Raw genomic sequence first — 22,198 nt, 5'->3', positions numbered from 1 at the left:
AACTACAAAAAACAGAAATTTGGATAAAATTTGGCAATTTTCAAACTTTTTATTTTTAGGCACATGAACCAGAGTTATGTCACACAAAACAGTTAATAAAAAACATTTCCCACATGTATACTTTACATAAGCACAATTGTGGAAACATTTTTTTTTATTAGGAAGATAGAATGGTGAAAGGTTGATCAGCTATTTTTACATTTTTCCCAAAAATTTTCACAAGTTTATTATTATTTTTTTTTAAGGAACCAAATCACATTTGAAGTGACTTTCAGGGGCCTATATGACAGAAAATACCTAAGAGTGACACCATTCTGAAAACTGCACCCCGCAAAACCACATTCAAGGAGTTTGCTAACCCTTCAACTGCTTCACATGGGCAACAGGAGAGCATGGACCCCAAAACTTTGCTGTGGAATTTCTCTTGAGTATGCCAATAGCCCGTTTGTGAGGGAAAACTACTGTTTGAGTGCATGGCAGGGCTCGGAGGGAATGCTGTACTGTGACATTTTGAAAGCAAAAATGGCTGTAATTGAAAGGGGATGCCATGTCGCATTTGCAGATCACCCGTTTTTGTCTAAAAAGTGGAAACCCCCTAGAAGTGACCCCATTTTAGAAACTAGACCACTCAAGGAATTTATCTAGATGTGGTGTGTTTCATAGAAATTTATAATGTAATGATGTAAAAAACAAAAACTTTTTTTTCCCACAAAAATGTTTTTAGCCCCAATTTTGTTTTGATTTTCCTAATGGTAACAGGAGAAATGGACCCAAAAATGTGTTGTGCAATTTCTCCTGAGTACACAGATACCCAATATGTGGGTATATGTTTGGGTGCACAGTAGTGTTCAGAAAGGATGGAGTGATGTTTTGGAATGCTGACTTTTGTGGAATGGTCTGCGGGTGTAATGTTGCGTTTGGAGAGCCCTCGATGTGCCAAAACAGTGGACCCCTCAAAAGGGACCCTACACTGTGTGCAGAATTATTAGGCAAGTTGCATTTTAGAGGATTATTTTTATTATTGATCAACAACTATGTTCGCAATAAACCCAAAAGACTCATAAATATCAAAGCTTAATATTTTTGGAAGTTAGAGTGTTTTTTTTTAGATTTGGCTATCTTAGGAGGATATCTGTTTGTGCAGGTAACTATTACTGTGCAGAATTATTAGGCAACTTAATAAAAACCAATGTATTCCCATCTCACTTGTTTATTTTCACCAGGTAAACCAATATAACTGCACAAAATTTAGAAAAACATTTCTGACATGCAAAAACAAAACCCCAAAAAATTAGTGACCAATATAGCCACCTTTCTTTATGATGACCCTCAGCAGCCTTCCATCCATAGATTCTGTCAGTTGCTTGATCTGTTTACGATCAACATTGCATGCAGCAGCCACCACAGCCTCCCAGACACTGTTCCGAGAGGTGGACTGTTTTCCCTCCCTGTAGATCTTACATTTTATGAGGGACCACAGGTTCTCTATGGGGTTCAGATCAGATGAACAAGGGGGTCAAGTCATTTTTTTTTCCTTCTTTGAGACCTTTACTGGCCAGCCACACTGTGGAGTAGTTGGAGGCATGTGATGGAACATTGTCCTGCATGAAAATCATGTTTTTCTTGAACGATACCGACTTCTTTCTGTACCACTGCGTGAAGAAGTTGTCTTCCAGAAACTGGCAGTAGATCTGGGAGTTGAGCTTCACTCCATCCTCATCCCGAAAAGGTCCCACAAGTTCATCTTTGATGATACCAGCCCATACCAGTACCCCAACTCCACCTTGCTGGCCTCTGAGTCAGAGTGGAGCTCTCTGCCCTTTACTGATCCAGCCTCTGGTCCATCAAGAATCACTCATTTCATCAGTCCATAAAACCTTTGAAAAGTCAGTCTTAATATATTTCTTGGCCCAGTCTTGACGTTTTATCTTCTGTCTCTTGTTCAAAGGTGGAAAAATATTTAAGGTGGTTGTTTTTTTGAGTATCACACCTTGTGCTTTTTGTTATCCTGTAACGTTGCAGCTCTGAAATATGGCAAGACTGGTAGCAAATAGCATCTTGGCAGCTTCACGCTTGATTTTCCTCAATTCATGGGCAGTTATTTTGCGCCTTTTTTGCCCAACACGCTTCTTGCGACCCTGTTGGCTATTTGCCATGAAATGCTTGATTGTTTGGTGATCACGCTTCAAACGTTTGGCAATGTCAAGACTGCTGCATCCCTCTGCAAGACATCTTACAATTTTGGACTTTTCAGAGTCTGTCAAATCTCTCTTCTAACCCATTTTGCCAAAGGAAAGGAAGTTGCCTAATAATTAAGCACACCTTATATAGCGTTTTGCTGTCATCAGACACCCCTCCTCATTACAGAGATGCACATCACCTGATTTCCTTAATTGGTAGTTGGCTCTCAAGCCTGAACAGCTTGGAGAAGGACAACATGTATAAAAAGTATCATGTGATCAAAATACAACTTGCCTAATAATTCTGCACACAGTGTACATAGGACAATATGCGCTCCACGCACATATTCATTACCTTAATGAGCAGTACCACGTGACCGCTGAGCAGAGGATAAGAGCTGCCGACGCCGGGACAACAGAGATGCAGGGACGTGCAGGACCACGCGAGGAGGGCGAGTATGATGTCACAGCCCCTGGCTCCTGCAGCTGCTCCCCTCCTCCTTCTGCCAGTGACTTGTGTATAAGCCGAGGGGGGCATGTTCAGCACACAAGAAATGTGCTGAAAATCTCTGCTTACACAGAGTATATACGGTACATGGTCAGACTCGATTCTTTATCTAGTGGTCCGATCTTGTTCTGCTATTGTATGTTTTACCTTGTGCATTTACAATTGTCTTTCATTTAAGTGCGGGCACATTTCTTCCTTGTAGTGCTACGATATACCATTTTGCTCAATAAAGGTACTTTTTAGCCTTCTACCAACTGTTCCACACTTCTTTTTAGATCATAAAATCTTCAAAGAAAACGGTTTTGAAAAAGTCAATTTGTGAGGCCGCTGGTGTCAACTTGGATTCCTGATTGAGTCACAAAATCATGAATCTGTGGAGCATAATCTTTGGGGGGTGAGGTCTACAGGGGTTCATCAACGGTGGGCGCCAGTTCATTTTCTGTCCTGGGATGTCTGCATGGCGGTTCAGTATCACTAGATGAAGAGGAGAGGTCAGAAAAATAAAGGAAGGTGAGATCCTAGAAAATATAAAAACTTGGTAAAAAAAAAAAAAAACCACTGTACTAGGCGCTGATTGCTACAGTATATTTTTCTGGTCCATAATCTAGTACTATCAAAAAAACAACCTTCATATACTGATCAGTGATGTGCATCACCGACCAGCGCTCAGCGAATGTAGGATACACGCACTGATGTGGTGCAAAAAGGATATAAAGAAAAATAAAGGTCCTGGCCAAAGCAAGCATAGATATCGATCAGTGGTCTGCGTTACTGATCAGCGGCTGCAGGAAAACCGTATGGTGGTGCAAAAAAAGGGGTGGGTTGGGGAAATAGAAAGGGAGAATGAAAATTCCTGGAAATAAGCGAGCATGGTTGCCGATCAGTGATTTGCATCACTAATCAGAGCTTAGCAGCTGCCGGATGCACGAACAAGAGAAAAAAAAAACTGCCAAAAAAATCAAGTGATCAAGTATTGATCAGCGCTCGGCATCAGAAGGGAAGGTGGGGAGTATGGAAAAAAGGGAATAGGAACAGGAATACGAGCAGCACCAGCAGAAGTGATGGTACAGGCTTGAAAAAGTCACAGTACAAGGAAACATTACAGCACAGTGACTACTCTGCAATGTCCCCAAGCTGGAATGAGGAAGTGCAGACCAGTCATCTCTGCACTCTGACAATCGGCGTCATTGTCCGATCGTACCAATCAGTGCTGGGGCTGGTGACTTTGGCATTGCTAGGCTCCAGCCTATTATTCTTGCAGCGGCTCCGGCGCAGGCGTACTTTGTCTGCCCAGTTGAGGGCAGAGCAAAGTACTGCAGTGCGCAGGCGCCAGGAAAGGTCAGAGAGCGCCTGCGCCGCTGCAAGAAGACATGAAGAGGACGTCATCGAATGAAGATAGGAGGTGCTGGACCCGGACCGCGACGCCCATCGGACTGGACGGCACCGAGACCACCCCCTGGGTTAGTATAATCTAACCTCTTTCTCATCTGTCAGGTTACATCAGGGGCTTATCTACAGCATTACATAATGTTGTAGATAAGCCACTGATGCTGGTGGGCTTCGCTCAGATACGATTTTTGGGGTGACAGGTTCCCTTTAAGCACCCCCAATATATGGCAGTATCATCCCATTTCCAGCTCACCATATTTATATCTCCACCCCTAAAAGCCAGTATATGCATATCCAGATCTGCTCAGGGATTCAGTGCGGGTTACACAGAAAAGTCTGGAGATCCTGTTAATTGTTTGCTAGTCCTGGTCCTATGGCACAAAGTTGGAAGAGAGCCGCGAACCATACAATATGGCCTCACGAGCCAAATGTGGTTCCTGAACCACAGGTTGGAAACCACTGGTATAGAGTGGTCTTCAGAGCAAAAGAAACCCGAAGAATGGTTAGGTCATTTCTTGTAATCGCATGACGTCTTCGTAAACCTGAAGAGTTACAGACTGCATATATGCACAAGTCATTTTTACATAGACATGCAGATATTCACTATTTTGAACGTTTAGTTAGGGCTGAAATAGACTGGGTGTACATATACAACTTTAAGCGGCTCCCTTATGTAACCATACATTTTATTACCCTATTTCGCTACTAAACCTAGTGAACTTTCCAGCTTTGATTATTATTCGGTTTGTGAAGCCATTATTTTGCTCGCTAGTGTAGTGGGAAAAAAACAACAACAAAAACCATGAACTTCGATATTCTGCTGGCAGACTTGAGTCAATGCACAAGGAAAAAAAATATATATAAATCATACAGGACAGAAAAAACGATAAGCCAATGCAGAAAATGGTATGACTCAAAAAAACAAAAAAACACTTTTAATGTAGCGCAAAAACTGGTTACCACAGCAACCTAGCTCTGTACTAGAACATTATAGTCAGTGGATTTCAGCCCACGCAATAACATCAAGAACACTTGCAGAGCAAATATATTCCTGCTCTGTATAATTCAGCTGGTACCTGGGTCCTTCAGAGCGCTCATATGTGCATTTACATGGTGAGCTTGCTGAACACTCTCTGATTCTTTGAGATTGCTGGATTACATTGTAGAGTACTGCCCAGTAAGTTCCCCTGATTTGCAGGTTATCAATGATGAGGTCTGGCTGCTGGAACCACAGGCAGACCGCCGCCATGGCTCGGAAAAGCTGACAGTAATAGCAGTTTTACATAAACACCATAAAACAAACCCGCAACTATGTCAATCAAGGTAATGCAGAGTCCTCCAGAGGAAGAGCTACGTCTGCTGACAGATGTCCTGCTAGGATCTATACATGATTAAGAGAATATCAAGAGACAAAGATATACACATACATATAGATTTTACAATGGGATATGCATAGTTGCACGTTTCTTGAATATACATATACTGTATATGTGCATTGGACCAATATTACAAGAAAGACCCCATTTTGTCAGCAATGGAAACGCATTCAATTTTTGGTTATTCAAGTCTCCTGTAGTTTATTTGCAACAGGAAAAATATGGCACAAAATATGTGACAGATTTAAAAACATATCTATTTATATAATTACCTTAAATTGTCTGTCATCCACTTCCATCTGGACGTCCTCGAATCCCACAATCCACCGTTCCGCACCAGAAGTACACTGACCACCATATTGGAATACCCAAGTGATGGGTATTTTAATATGGCACCCGCTGGTGGTACCAGGCCCTTGCGCAGTACCACCAGCGGGTCATCGCCGGACCCCCCGCTGCTGGGACTCCCCCACCGCAAGAACCCCTGGACCGTTTCCCTTGCAGCAAATGAGGCATATATTGAGGCTCACAATGTATTGGGGAGAGTGATTCATAAGACATAAGGAAAGAGCAGAACTGTGAATACAGCTCCGGATGTGACTGTAGATCTGGATGTTACTGGAGTATAAGACAAGGAAAGAGCAGAACTGTGAATACAGCTCCGGATGTGACTGTAGATCTGGATGTTACTGAAGTATAAGACACAAGGAAAAAGCAGAACTGTGAACACAGCTCCGGATGTGACTGTAGAACAGGATGTTACTGGAGTATAAGACATAAGGAAACAGCAGAACTGTAAACACAGCTCTGGATGTGACTGTAGATCGGGATGTTACTTGAGTATAAGACATAAGGAAAGAGCAGAACTGTGAACAATGCTCCGGATGTGACTGTAGATCTGGATGTTACTGGAGTATAAGACATAAGGAAAGAGCAGAACTGTGAATACAGCTCCGGATGTGACTGTAAATCGGGATGTTACTGGAGTATAAGACATAAGGAAAGAGCAGAACTGTGAATACAGCTCCGGATGTGACTGTAGATCGGGATGTTACTGGAGTATAAGAACGAGCGAACACATGGTGAAAGAAAACAGCACAGGAAGAGGAGAGAGAGAGAAGACAAGGGGGAAAGCACATGGGGTAGACAGGTCAAAGAAGAGAGAACATGAGAGACAGCCCACAGGAAGGAGAGAGACAGGGCACAGGGCAGAGACAGGTCAGAGGAGAGAGCACAGACAAGAAAACTCAGCACATGGTTGAAAGAGAGAGTGGATAGGTGGGTGAGCGCTTTGGGACCAAAGCCTGCCCCCATCGGGACGTCACCACCCTCCTGATGCGATAACATCGGGCCTCCATCTAGTATGTATATAAAAGGACTTGTGACAATCGAATGAACCACAAGGTCACATTGAGAAAGGAAGGAAATTCCAGCAGCAACAAATAAAACTTCCAAAGTCTATTTTGTCATATAAAATTCATTGAAGAACCTAACCCACCATCACCTGAAAAATGAAAAGGTCTGAGAGACGCGTTTCGGATATATGTCCTTATTCACTGCATTTGATGTGATCTATAGGGAATGGCATTTCCTAATGGACACCTATCCGACACTTACCAATCTGCACTGCTGGGGTTAACAACACACCAACATCCATGGAGAAGTTTTTGTAATATGCTTACATGAAAATGTATTTTTGGTTTTGATACATTAACTAAAGAAGATATTTAGAATGAGTCTGCGTTAAAGAGTAAAGCTACACGTCACTTTATTGTAATAATCGCACAGACACTTTACTGCACCTTATTTATTTTTTATAATTAGTTTGTGACCATTTATATTGCGTTAACATACTCTATGGCAAGAGCTCAGAAATTAACCATTTAAGGTAACTTTTCCTGGCACGCTAGTTATTTCCATGAGTCTCAGTTCTTCTTTCAAATCCTGCATCTTTTCTGATTTTAATTGGTTTTTACTGTGATATCAATAAAATTGAGTTTCATCAGGGATCTTGTATCACTTTGGATTTTTACCTGAGTGTAATTGTGATCCTGGGTAATTATACTGTGCACTTTATGATTTAGGAGCATTTGCACTTTAGCATATACCGTATACATTTATGCATTATGGCAACATGTGGGCACAATAAGTAGATGTTGCACTTCTCATGAAACTTCCTGAACCTTAATGGCACTGTGTGGCTCATCAGATAATCACTGCCTTCTCCATAATAGGGGGGAATAACTTACACATGTTATTTGCACTTGCACTTTGAGATAAGTGCAATACATATAATCTTTTCATGGACATGGTGACCTTTTCGTATAGATTTATTTAAGATACAATACAGATACTATAGTAAAATGTAACTTGACCCCCATCAGGGCCAGCTGGAACTCTTCACTGTGAGAAACACTGTGGTGGCAGAACAAGAACAATGAATGGTAGTCCTATACATAGGTCCTTCTCCAGCCAGGCCGCTGCTGACCTCTCTCTTCCTCCCATAGTCTGACAGGAATGAATAAACGTATCTGGGTGCTCTGCAGATCCAATCAGTTGTGTGACAGACCCCAGGATGCCCGGCTGACACCTTTCCTATGATGGGGTTGTTGGGTCACAGTTTCCTTACTACTGCTGCATGTTGTGCTTCCTTCTGCCCCCCAGTCCTCCAGCATGAAACGGTCCTGATGCGGCCACTGCAGCACATGCACCCCCAGCCGCACGCTGCTAATAATTTTTCTATCATTTCAGGATATTTTTACAATAATATTAGATCATACAGATTACTAAATAAAACAAGAAGTGGAGAGATGAGGGACACGAGTAACCAGCTTTAGTATTAATTAACATGCTGCCGGATTCTTCAGCTGTACATCATTAACCAGACACATGGGTACACTGGCACAACTATAGTACATATGCCCACCCGGAGAAACAACTCGCACTTGGAATACTACACTGGATAGTACAGATTGGCTTTGTCGGGTCACTGACCATTTACTAAAGAGCAGCTGCCACCGAGATCTTTCCAATGTAGTAATATGCGGAACTAAAGCTCACCTGCAGGTTCTGGTCACTTGTTTCTAGAAGTTTTAGGTTTGTGTAAACTTATTTGAAACCATATATAATAAAATACTCTCATGCTATATACTGTGTATAGTAATAGGAATGTCAGGCACTACTACAGGTTTCTGTATATGGGACTTCCTTACATTAGCAGTCTCAGAGCTTTCTTGGAGGATAGAAGTACACAGCTTTATTTATATGGCAACAATACCACTCACTTGAGAGCGATATGAGCTATCACAGGAACAGTTTCTATTTAAAAGTCTGGCTGGTTTATTTCAGTCCTCATAAACCACATCACAGGAACATTTAATACAGCCCTTGTCTGGCACAAAGTAAAACAAAGCAAACAGTCCATACAATAGTGCTGGCAAGCCAAACTGGCTTAGAGTCCAGCTCCTTAGTCCTTTAGCAAAGCCACACAATCCAGGAGCTCCACACACCTCCATATATATAATAGAACCATGTGTCAGACAAGTGAGCAGCAGTATCTCCCAATCAACCTGTAATGGCCGATTAATCCCTTAGTACTATGTGTACTAGAACATTGTGTTTGTCACAGAGGACATGCACCTCTGTGATACATTTTTCCTGTCTGTGTCTGGAAGCCAACTTCCGAATAAAAATATATATGTTTTGATCATAATTCCCATTTAAAACTTAAAAAGGGGTTGTCCAGGCTTTGAATACTCACAGTGGGCACAGTGCGCACTGTCAGGGTTTGGTGCTGCTGGTAAAAGGTAGTCGTGACCGCAAGTTTGCGATTTGCATACTTTCAGCCACATTCTGACTAGACATGACTGGCATCACTCAATTCACTGGTACTGAGCAATGCTGTGCATGTTTAGTTGGCACGTATGTATGCAAATCACATACTTGCAGTCAGGCACCTGTTGTGAGTTCTGTTTTTGGGCTCCCTCTGGTGGTTACTGATGGTACTGGGTGACTTGTGTTCTCTGCGGTCTCTGGTGTCCACCTGTTCCATCAGGCTATGGGAGTTTCCTATTTAACCTGGCTTTCTTGTCATTTCCTCGCCGGCTATCAATGTAATGGAACTAGAGAGAGTACAAAGGAGGGCAACAAAATTAATAAAGGGGATGGGAGAACTACAATACCCAGATAGATTAGCGAAATTAGGATTATTTAGTCTAGAAAAAAGACGACTGAGGGGCGATCTAATAACCATGTATAAGTATATAAGGGGACAATACAAATATCTCGCTGAGGATCTGTTTATACCAAGGAAGGTGACGGGCACAAGGGGGCATTCTTTGCGTCTGGAGGAGAGAAGGTTTTTCCACCAACATAGAAGAGGATTCTTTACTGTTAGGGCAGTGAGAATCTGGAATTGCTTGCCTGAGGAGGTGGTGATGGCGAACTCAGTCGAGGGGTTCAAGAGAGGCCTGGATGTCTTCCTGGAGCAGAACAATATTGTATCATACAATTATTAGGTTCTGTAGAAGGACGTAGATCTGGGTATTTATTATGATGGAATATAGGCTGAACTGGATGGACAAATGTATTTTTTCGGCCTTACTAACTATGTTACTATGTTACTATGTAATCAGTGTGTCTTTTACCTCTGCTACCTGCGTCTGTAATCTTCAGGACAAGCTAAGTTTTGATTTTCCTGTTCCACGTTTTGCTTAATTTTTGTCTTAGTCCAGCTTGCAGATATGTGATTCCTTGCTGCTGGTTGCTCTAGTGGGCTGAAATTACTCCTCATGTTCCATGAGTTGGAACATGAGTTCAAGTAATTTCAGGATGGTTTTTTGAAGGGTTTTTCGCTGACCGCGCAGTTCACTTTTGTATCCTCTGCTATCTAGCTTTAGCGGGCCTCATTTTTGCGGATTCTGTTTTCATAACTACGTATGTGCTTTCCTCTCATTTCACCGTTATTACATGTGGGGGGCTGCTATTTCTGTGGGGTATTTCTCTGGAGGCAAGTGAGGTCTGTGTTTCTTCTAATAGGGGAAGTTAATCCTTCGGCTGGCGCGAGACGTCTAGGAATCATCGTAGGCACGTTCCCCGGCTACTGCTAGTTGTGTGTTTAGGTTCAGGATCGCGGTCAGCTCAGGTTCCATCACCCTAGAGCTTGTTTTGTTTTTGTGCTTGTCCTTTTGTGATCCCCTGCTATTGGGATCATGACAGTATAGCCGGCCAGAAAAAATTGGTCATCGTTTTGGCTGAAGTAGGAGGAAAAGTAGTCTGAGGAAGTTTTTTTTTTTTTTTTCCCCTCCTCAGTGTTTGCTGCCTAGCCTTAATTGCAGCCTGGCTGCTTCTTTCCTCCTCTTAATCCTTGAATGGCTCTGACCTCAGCTGTTTATCATGGACGTCCAGAGTTTGGCTTCCAGCCTGAATAATCTTGCTGCTAAGGTTCAAAATATACAAGATTTTGTTGTACATACTCCTATGTCTGAACCTAGAATTCCTATCCCAGAGTTTTTTTCTGGAGCTAGATCTAGTTTTCTGAATTTTAGGAACAATTGCAAGTTGTTTCTTTCCTTGAAATCTCGCTCCTCTGGAGACCCTGCTCAGCAGGTCAAGATTGTTATATCTTTCCTGTGGGGTGACCCTCAGAATTGGGCATTTGCATTGGCACCAGGGGATCCTGCGTTGCTCAATGTGGATGCATTTTTTCTGGCATTGGGTTTGATCTATGAGGAACCTAACCTAGAGATTCAGGCTGAAAAAGCTTTATTGGCTCTCTCTCAGGGGCAAGATGAAGCAGAAATATATTGTCAGAAATTTCGGAAATGGTCGGTGCTTACTCAGTGGAATGAGTGCGCTCTGGCTGCAAAATTCAGAGATGGCCTTTCTGAGGCCATTAAAGATGTTATGGTGGGGTTCCCGGCGCCTACAGGTCTGAATGAGTCCATGACTATGGCTATTCAGATTGATCGGCGTTTACGGGAGCGCAAACCTGTGCACCATTTGGCGGTGTCTTCTGAACAGGCACCTGAGATAATGCAAGGTGATAGAATTCAGTCCAGAAGTGAACGGCAAAATTATAGGCGGAAAAATGGATTGTGTTTTTATTGTGGTGATTCAGCTCATGTTATATCAGCATGCTCTAAACGCACAAAAAAGGTTGATAAGTCTGTTGCCATTGGTACTTTACAGTCTAAGTTCATTCTGTCTGTGACTCTGATTTGTTCATTATCATCCATTTCCGTCGATGCCTATGTGGATTCAGGCGCTGCCCTGAGTCTTATGGATTGGTCATTTGCCAATCGCTGTGGGTTTAGTCTGGAACCTCTGGAAGTTCCTATTCCTTTGAAAGGAATTGACTCTACACCTTTGGCTATGAATAAACCTCAGTACTGGACACAAGTGACCATGCGTATGACTCCCGTTCATCAGGAGGTGATTCGCTTCCTGGTACTGTATAATTTACATGATGTCTTAGTGCTTGGTCTGCCATGGTTACAAACTCATAACCCAGTCCTGGACTGGAAAACAATGTCTGTGTTAAGCTGGGGATGTCAGGGGGTTCATGATGATACATCTCCGATTTCTATCGCTTCATCTACTCCTTCTGAGGTTCCGGTATTTTTGTCTTGATTATCGGGAGGTTTTTGAGGAGCCTAAGCTCAGTTCGCTTCCTCCTCACAGGGATTGCGATTGTGCTATAGATTTGATTCCTGGCAGTAAATTCCCTAAAGGTCGTTTGTTCAATCTGTCAGTGCCAGAGCATACTGCTATGCGGAATTATGTTAAGGAGTCCTTGGAAGGGGAAATATCCGTCCATCTTCGTCCCCTTTGGGAGCAGGTTTTTTTTTCGTGGCCAAAAAAGATGGTTCCTTGAGGCCTTGCATAGATTATCGTCTTTTGAATAAGATTACAGTCAAATATCAGTATCCTTTGCCATTGTTGACTGATTTGTTCGCTCGCATTAAGGGGGCTAAATGGTTCACTAAGATTGATCTTCGGGGTGCGTATAATCTTGTGCGGATAAGGCAAGGTGATGAGTGGAAAACCGCATTTAATACGCCTGAGGGCCATTTCGAGTATTTGGTGATGCCTTTTGGACTTTCTAATGCTCCTTCTGTCTTCCAGTCTTTTATGCACGATATTTTCCGTGAATATCTGGATAAATTTATTATCGTGTATTTGGATGATGTTTTGTTTTTTTCTGATGACTGGGAGTCTCATGTTCAGCAGGTCAGGAAGGTGTTTAGGGTCCTGCGGGCCAATTCTTTGTTTGTAAAAGGTTCTAAATGTCTCTTTGGAGTCCAGAAGATTTCTTTTTTGGGGTATATTTTTTCCCCTTCTACTATTGAGATGGATCCCGTCAAGGTTCAGGCTATTTGTGACTGGACGCAGCCTACATCTCTTAAGAGTCTACAGAAGTTCTTGGGCTTTGCTAATTTTTATCGTCGCTTCATAACTAATTTTTCTAGTGTTGTTAAGCCTTTGACGGATTTGACTAAGAAGGGTGCTGATGTTGCTGATTGGTCTCCTGCGGCTGTGGAGGCCTTTCAGGAACTTAAGCGCCGGTTTTCTTCTGCTCCTGTGTTGCGTCAGCCAGATACGTCGCTTCCTTTTCAGGTTGAGGTTGATGCTTCAGAGATCGGAGCGGGGGCGGTTTTGTCACAGAGAAGCTCCGATGGCTCAGTGATGAAGCCATGTGCGTTCTTTTCTAGAAAATTTTCGCCCGCTGAACGGAATTATGATGTTGGTAATCGGGAGCTTTTGGCCATGAAGTGGGCATTTGAGGAGTGGCGTCATTGGCTTGAGGGTGCAAGACATCGTGTGGTGGTCTTGACTGATCACAAAAATCTGATGTACCTTGAGTCTGCCAAGCGTTTGAATCCTAGACAGGCTCGTTGGTCACTGTTTTTCTCCCGTTTCAATTTTGTGGTTTCATACCTGCCAGGTTCAAAGAATGTGAAGGCGGATGCTCTTTCTAGGAGTTTTGTGCCTGACTCCCCTGGAAATTCTGAGCCCACTGGTATCCTTAGGGATGGGGTGATTTTGTCGGCTGTCTCCCCAGACTTGCGACGTGCTTTGCAGGAGTTTCAGGCGGATAAACCTGATCGTTGTCCGCCGGAAAGACTGTTTGTTCCGGATAATTGGACCAGTAGAGTCATCTCTGAGGTCCATTCTTCTGTGTTGGCAGATCATCCTGGAATATTTGGTACTAGAGACTTGGTGGCCAGGTCTTTTTGGTGGCCTTCCTTGTCGAGGGATGTGCGTTCTTTCGTGCAGTCTTGTGGAGTTTGCGCTCGGGCTAAGCCTTGCTGTTCTCGGGCCAGTGGATTGTTGTCACCTTTGCCTATCCCGAAGAGGCCTTGGACGCACATTTCCATGGACTTTATTTCGGATCTCCCTGTCTCTCAAAAAATGTGTTCCATCGGTCGTTGTTGCGGAAGTATGAGGTACCTGTTGTTCCTTCGCTTGAGCCTCCTGCTCCGGTGCTGGTGGAGGGTGAATTGGAGTATGTTGTGGAGAAGATCTTGGATTCTCGTGTTTCCAGACGGAAACTCCAGTATTTGGTCAAGTGGAAGGGTTATGGTCAGGAGGATAATTCTTGGGTGGTTGCCTCTGATGTTCATGCTGCCGATTTGGTCCGTGCATTTCATAGGGCTCATCCTGGTCGCCCTGGTGGTTCTCGTGAGGGTTCGGTGACCCCTCCTCAAGGGGGGGGTACTGTTGTGAGTTCTGTTTTTGGGCTCCCTCTTGTGGTTACTGATGGTACTGGGTGACTTGTGTTCTCTGCGGTCTCTGGTGTCCACCTGTTCCATCAGGCTATGGGAGTTTCCTATTTAACCTGGCTTTCTTGTCATTTCCTCGCCGGCTATCAATGTAATCAGTGTGTCTTTTACCTCTGCTACCTGCGTCTGTAATCTTCAGGACAAGCTAAGTTTTGATTTTCCTGTTCCACGTTTTGCTTAATTTTTGTCTTAGTCCAGCTTGCAGATATGTGATTCCTTGCTGCTGGTTGCTCTAGTGGGCTGAAATTACTCCTCATGTTCCATGAGTTGGAACATGAGTTCAAGTAATTTCAGGATGGTTTTTTGAAGGGTTTTTCGCTGACCGCGCAGTTCACTTTTGTATCCTCTGCTATCTAGCTTTAGCGGGCCTCATTTTTGCGGATTCTGTTTTCATAACTACGTATGTGCTTTCCTCTCATTTCACCGTTATTACATGTGGGGGGCTGCTATTTCTGTGGGGTATTTCTCTGGAGGCAAGTGAGGTCTGTGTTTCTTCTAATAGGGGAAGTTAATCCTTCGGCTGGCGCGAGACGTCTAGGAATCATCGTAGGCACGTTCCGCGGCTACTGCTAGTTGTGTGTTTAGGTTCAGGATCGCGGTCAGCTCAGGTTCCATCACCCTAGAGCTTGTTTTGTTTTTGTGCTTGTCCTTTTGTGATCCCCTGCTATTGGGATCATGACAGGCACCATACTGATTGTGATAGCCCTATAATCTCCCTATGATGAATGTTATAATAATCTCCACTTTCCGTTTCAGGAAAGCATCCACTATATAATAATCTCCAACACTTTCTGTGTCTTTTATTCCTTGGGCAATCCATATATCTGAGGAAGGTCTGAGACCAAAACATCTTATGTTTGCTGTGGATTGCAATTAAAATTGCTTCCTCATTGATTACTTGAGTGCAAGTTCTCTATATACCATATTACGGGTTGGACCCGTAAATGAGCACCAAACCAATCAAGAGTGTTGTGTTCTATTTATACAGTCAGTAGTGAAGACCGAACCAACAACTGCAGGAGGAGAATCGTATACAGTAGTAAGGGCAACAGAATCAAGCCCTGAATACTGTGTGCAGCACAAATGCCTTTGTGGGGCGGCTTCACATGACCAAATGCCTATCCCATTTCCACATGTGTATCGCCCCTATTCTACCAGTACAGGATGTCACACATCCAGACCCATTTTAACATCTTCCTCACTCACAGGCTCTGGAGAACAGCAGATCACACTGTCAGTAGCAGAGCGGGGTCTCGGTGTGTTATTATAGAGGGGTAAAGCAGGCAGATGCAAATAGGAGGCAAAATTTTGAGAGGGGAGGGGTATGCCTATTTTGACCTTAAGGACACGTCCTTTTATCGTCACATTTCTTGAGCCATGGTTTTTTTTCATCAATTTAGATGTCTGAGGTCTTGTTTTCTTTAGGATCGATTTGTAGTTGTCAGTGGTAGCATTTTGGGTTACATTGAACTTACATATAGGTCCATATATATTTGGACAGAGACAACATTTTTCTAATTTTGGTTATAGACATTACCACAATGAATTTTAAACAAAATAATTCAGATGTGGTTGAAGTTCAGACTTTCAGCTTTTATTTGAGGGTATCCACATTAAAATTGGATGAAGGGTTTAGGAGTTTCAGCTCCTTAACATGTGCCACCGTTTTTAAAGAGACCAAAAGTAATTGGACAATTGACTCCAAGGCTATTTCATGGACAGGTGTGGGCAATCCCTTCATTATGTCATTCTCAATTAAGCAGATAAAAGGCCTGGAGTTGATTTGAGGTGTGGTGCTTGCATTTGGAAGGTTTTGCTGTGAAGTAAACATGCGGTCAAAGGAGCTCTCCATGCAGGTGAAACAAGCCATCCTTAACCCTGCTGTACTGTTTGGGTCAATATGACCCGAAATGATTTTTGAGACCCTGTAGATTTTTTAATATGAGGATTTGAAACTAGTGGTATCTTGACTTCTCCTCATTTGTGGAGCTCTATATATGTTTTTTGTTTTTGTTTACTTTTTGCTACACGCTGATTGTTACACTTGTACTGTTCGAGTCAATATGACCCGATAGCATTTTATACTGTTCTACAGGTCTCTGATTATTTCTGACTGCAAAAGTTATGTTTTTTTATGTGTACTTCATCTCAAAATGGTGGTGGGTTCACTGTTCTTATCAGTAAGCAAGTAATTATCTAGTATTATCCATTTGCTGTTTGTGAGAGAGGAGACTAGTTGTCTATCTATCAGACTGGAACATGCACATCGAATTAAGCCAACTCCATTTACCACTATTGCACAATAAATACGACACTTCAATAATAAATCATTTGTTTTAGTTTCAACATATTTGAGAGCCAATTTTCAGATCACTTTATGGAAAATATTTTTTTATTTTCCATCATTATTCTTTTGCATAACAAGCTGTAGTATTTATTTGACCCATTCTAGAATACATTTTTTTTGCAGCGTTCATACTATAGTGTTACACTATGTATCATTACTGACTCGGCTACATTAAACATGGCTTTTTAATTTTTTTTCTCTTTACAAATTAAATTATTTTTTATTGAAAAAATTGGCATATTTGAGAAAGCATTTTTACTTATTTCGTTTTTTAAACGCTAGGATTATTAATACTTGGAATGGTGTAGTAGCCTCTCGGGTCCCACCTCTGGCATTATTTGATAGGCTGTTGTGCACGTCAAGTCGTAGTAAGCTGTCAGTACCCCACAATTGCAATGCAGGGGTGGCAGTCTGCTGACAGAGGGAACAATCTCCCCCTTTTCAATGTCTCTTGTGCCACGGTCCCTAGTGGGGGACACAGCTGGATCAGTGAGAACACTAATGTTAACCATTACAGCAGGAGCCGGATTGTGTGTATCACTCGGGATCCTGCTGCTGATCGCACCAGTACAGAAGCTGAGACTTGTGATCAGCATGACGTATCTATCCATCGTAGATCATAAAGTGATGTACCCATAACAGAAATACACGTCACGTGCCGCCAAGGGGGAAGATTAGTGATCCTGCTCACAGGATAATTACTTGTTAGCTATGGTGGCATTATTAAGTGATTACAAAAGATATATTGAAGGACATCATAGTTCTCAAAATCAGATAGAAATCAGCGAGGGAGGCTTTTCTGTTTCAGACTTCTTTACTAACTATGGGTGCTTGAATATTGCTTCTTCTGTCCCTGTTGGGGCATACGTCCAAAATCCCCCACAAAGCGGGGTCCAGATGCATGCACCGAAGGGGCTATAACATGTAATGGTGACAACAGGGCGAACATGTTCCCTGTCGTGCACTTTTTTGTACGGCATACAGTTGAAACAAAAAACAAATATCATGAAAGGTCCTCTTTAAGGGCGAAGAGCTGCTAGATAACCTTCTCCTTCAGAAGACTCAAGTCCACCATGTATTTCAGCACTGAACAACTCTTTAAGGCCTCTTTCACACTTCCATCCTTTGGCCAACGTTTTGAAGAAAAAACGCATCCTGCAAAGTTACCCGCAGGATGCGTTTTTTCTCCATAGACTTGCATTAGTGACGCATTGCGACATATGGCCACACGTCGCATCCGTCGTGCAACGGATGCGTCGTGATTTTGCGGCCCGTCGTGACGAAAAAACTTTCAATGTAACATTTTTTCGTCCGTTGGAACCGCCATTTCCGACTGCGCATGCGCGGCCGGAACTCCGCCCCCTCCTCTCCGGAACTCATAATGGGCAGCGGATGCGTCTGAAAACTGCATCCGCTGCCCACGTTGTGCACTATTTGCACAACGTTCGTCGGTACGTCGGTCCGACGGTTTGCGACGGCCACGTACCGACGGAAATGTGAAAGAGGCCTACAAAACCCCAAGGCATTACTATAGCAGACATTGCTTCATCAACTAATTTTGATCAGGACACTTCACCAAATCTTGTTGGTTTCTGCTGAAAAAAATCACGTTAGATATGGACAAATCAATAAAAATGATAAAATAGTTTAAATAAGTCGACATTAAAGAAAATATCAAGGAAAATAATGTTGATCATATGGCACCAACGTATTCTAGCGTTGTACAGAGACGGACATTTCTTGATAATCAAGATTTCAGATCTCGAACACATACAGTTTTATATGAAAACTTGGAACAAACCTTTGAAGTTTGGTCTTATCCTGGGGTCGTAGCTAACCAACAGTCTATTCAATATGTTGCTGGTGGAGTTCGCAGGAACTCTTGCAAGGTCTTCTGCAGATTGTTGGCTGTAGAGAAAAAAAGTCACATTTACTGTACAGTATATATACTGTATAGGACACAAAATAGGTGGATGGTCCGCAGCTGTTATCCTTTGTAATGCAGTGAATAAGTTCACATACTGGGGTACCTAATCTGCAGCGCAGGTCAATCTCTTGGCAGCACGTGGGTGAGAGCGCATTTCATTGAGAATGCTGGTAGTGTAAGGTGCAGCTGGACAGAAAATCTGCAGCATACCCTAACCCTGTGTGCATATACCCCAAGATAGCCTGCAAGATAGAGTGGTCAACACAAGAGACATCGAATGGATCTTTACAACACAAAAGAATAATTGGAAGAGGCGCTGAGGTCACAGAGGATCTGCACCGCATACAAAATGCATTTCCCAAAAGCAACACTACATGTAGAAATTAATTATTCAATGTAACAAGAGATATAGTTATCCTGACTGACGATTTAATACAACAGTGTCAAATGCCTCCATTATGTGTGGTGTTTCCATAAATAATTATTTTTGGCAGGTCCATAAGACTAGAAATCTTGCCGACCATACACTTCTGTCATGTCCGGCATGACTCAGCAGGCAAGAAACACAGAGACTAGATTCATAGCAGACAGCTTCAAGATAAAGCCGCGTCCAAAAAAAGAACAAAAAAAAATGACTGATTTAACACATAATAATCTCAATATATACTTAATGTGTAATGTATTCACATCCTGTTCCGTCCAAATGTGTCCAGATCCCAGAATTCCAAGCGGCGGAAGTTCACTGACCGCCATATTGGGACACCCAAGTGATGGGTGTCTCAATATGGAAACTGCTGGTGGTACCAGCCTCTCGCGCGGTACCACCAGCGGAACACCGTCGCACCACACACACACACACACACTGTATACGCTGTGCGCACCACACACACACACACAGTATACGCCGTACGCACTACACACAGTGTATATGCCCTAAGCAGCCTCTTGCGCGGTAACACCAGCGGAACATCGCCGCCGCCAGGATCAGCCGAATGATTCACTGACCGCCGCCATCTTTGTACAGGAGGAGCGCATCCATGTGACCACTACTATCTGTCTGCACAAAGATGATGGCGGTCTGATTTACTGTTCCTGTGCGAATTCCGTGCAGGCGCAGTGAATCCTTCTGCGGATCCTGGCGGCAGATGCGCAACATGTCTACAGGCAGAGGAAGCCGGTCACATTAAAGGGGTTTTCCCATAAACGAAAGTTCATTTTAAAAATTGTCTGTGTCTGACCGTGTACAGAGCATACCACATCTCCTGGGCAGGGGAGGAAGCAAAACACAATACTGACATTACAGCAGGAGATCACAGAGGATTCATTTTGTCAGGTAAAATATTTCACTGCCTGTTTTTAAACAATATTTTACCTCACAAAATGTATCCTCTGCAATCTCTTGCTGTAATGTCAGTATTACACAGGTCAAAGAAGAGATGACGTGAGAGGCGAAGATAGCAGATGGGGGAGAGAGAACGCACACAGGGGTGAGACAGCTGAAACGGGACAGCACATGAGGGGAGAACACAGAACAGGAAGGAGATAGACAGCAGACAAGGGGGATTGCACATGGGGTAGACAGGACAAAGAAGAGAGCACAGGCGGGAGAAGTCTGCACATGGGGAAAGAGAGAGTGGATAGGTGGGTGAGAACATGGGGGGAAGAGATTCTCAACGCTGCAAAGCCTGCCCCCATCGTTACATTACTGCCCTCCCAATAGCATCGGGCCTCCATCTAATGTTATATAAAAGGTTTGTGAAATTGTAATGCGGCAACCACAATTTCTACACTACACATGCAGCTAGGTCACTGATCAAGGGAAAAATGAAGAGTATTTGAAGGGGCTGGCAGCCCACCGTTAACTTTACAGCAGTTAGTAAGACTGAATGAAAAGTTTGGTTCTTTTACGTCAAAATAGAGCAGAACACAAGATTGACCACTGATGGGGTTTCCGGGCAGCACGTTATTTTCTCTAGTCACTATGACTGCAGAATCATTGGGCCACGTTCACACGTTCAGTATTTGTAAGCCAAAACCAGGAGTGGAACCAGCAGACAAAAAATATAATAGAAAAATGTCACCACTTCTGTATTTATCAACCACTCCTGGCTTTGGCTTACACTGAATTTGTGAACATGGCCCTACAGTGCACATTTTGCATTGGAATCCGCTCTTTTACCAGCTTGAGCGGTCTTCAGGTGACCCCACATACTGAATTTGCATACTTAGTCACATGCAAACTAGCTTCTCAAGCCGATTCTGGGAAAGTTTCTAAATCGACACATGACCAAAAAGCACATACTTAAGGTCTTGTGATGACTAGCAAAACTGGCAAAAGAGTGGAATTCTGACAGTGTGCAAAATGCGCAGCCTGTCTCATGGATGTTGAGGATGTTCCAGACCAACGAATCAGAAGAAGTGCCAAGAATTCTGGCATTTAAGAGGTGCTTCTCCAGGTTCTGGAAATCTTTTTGAACATCTCTTAAAAAAATAAAATAAAATTTACTAAGTGGAACAAAAATATAATTAAATAGTGGAACAAAATACACATAGTAACGAAAAATAGCTAGACACTGTAGATAAAGCACAGGATTATTCATGATACTAAATAATATACCGGATAATAAAGTGCACAGGATCAAAGAACCAAACTAAAAGGCTGATAGATAAATGTGGTCACAAAATAGCTGCTATGGTAATGATAAAGCTGATCAGCAGAAGACATGCTCATACAATTATAAGCGCTTCTACGCTACTAGTGAAAGGCTGGAAGGGGCGGTGGTGGAAATGGTCACCTACCACCCTCTTACCAGATCACGGCATGCCATAAAGCAAGCTACAAGTCAGCCATGTGTAATATGGATGATCATCACCTGTGCTACCACTATAAGAATACTGCATTTCCCCAGGCTGTTCTTCACTTTTATCTGTTAAAATACTGCTGGATGTCAATTATAGATAAAAACAAAATGAATAAATAGCCTGTAATCAGTATATGAATAGTTAAAGTGCAGGTAAATAACATTGGGTTCCTAGTTACCACTATTTTGATCAAAAAAGAATAAAGGCTGTCCAACCACGACAAGGTGACCCAATCAGAACTGTACCCAACTCTTGTAGTTCACCTCATGTGTCAGCAAACGTTCAAATACATAGGGGCAGAACACAACCTGATCCCAACTCTGCAGTCACCCATCATAAATATTGGTATAAGTGCAATGCATGCACCATTACTATTCATTTACTTATTACAGGGTATACACAAGATATACTGTATAGGGTAACATCCTGGTAAGGCCAAGGTAATTATTGTGGACACGGTTTTGGAACAATATTTAAAATCCAAGAGCAGAAGTGCCACCTTCCCACTAAGGTGAAATTCTCACAATGAATGAATAGGTTTACTATGTAAAAAAAAAATGCAGCTCCATACTGATTAACCCCTTACCGGCATCGGACGTACTATACCGTCCGATGCCGGCTCTCCTGCTTTGATGCAGGGCTCCGCGGTGAGCCCGCATCAAAGCCGGGACATGTCAGCTGTTTTGAACAGCTGACATGTGCCCGTAATAGGTGCGGGCAGAATGGCGATCTGCCCGCACCTATTAACTAGTTAAATGCCGCTGTCAAACGCAGACAGCGGCATTTAACTACCGCTTCCGGCCGGGCGGCCGGAAATGACGTCATC

The 22,198-nt window shown here is 42.9% G+C and overlaps 1 protein-coding gene across 2 annotated transcripts in view; it reads right to left on the bottom strand.

The window, feature by feature from the left end:
- Positions 1 to 22,198, bottom strand: part of GLRB (glycine receptor beta) — a 212,149-nt gene that overhangs the window by 98,528 nt on the left and 91,423 nt on the right. For both annotated transcript variants that reach the window (XR_011316977.1, XM_069744125.1), the window contains exon 3: positions 18,385 to 18,491. Coding sequence is in view for 1 of the 2 variants with exons in the window: in XM_069744125.1 (XP_069600226.1) it covers positions 18,385 to 18,491 (107 nt within the window). In the remaining variant the exon portion in view is untranslated. The remainder of the gene's footprint in view (positions 1 to 18,384; positions 18,492 to 22,198) is intronic.

The sequence above is a fragment of the Ranitomeya imitator genome, chromosome 1, assembly GCF_032444005.1.
Source record: "Ranitomeya imitator isolate aRanImi1 chromosome 1, aRanImi1.pri, whole genome shotgun sequence".
Lineage (NCBI taxonomy): Eukaryota > Metazoa > Chordata > Amphibia > Anura > Dendrobatidae > Ranitomeya > Ranitomeya imitator.
Note: the sequence above shows the minus strand (reverse complement) of the source record. Positions and strands in the feature narration are given on the sequence as shown.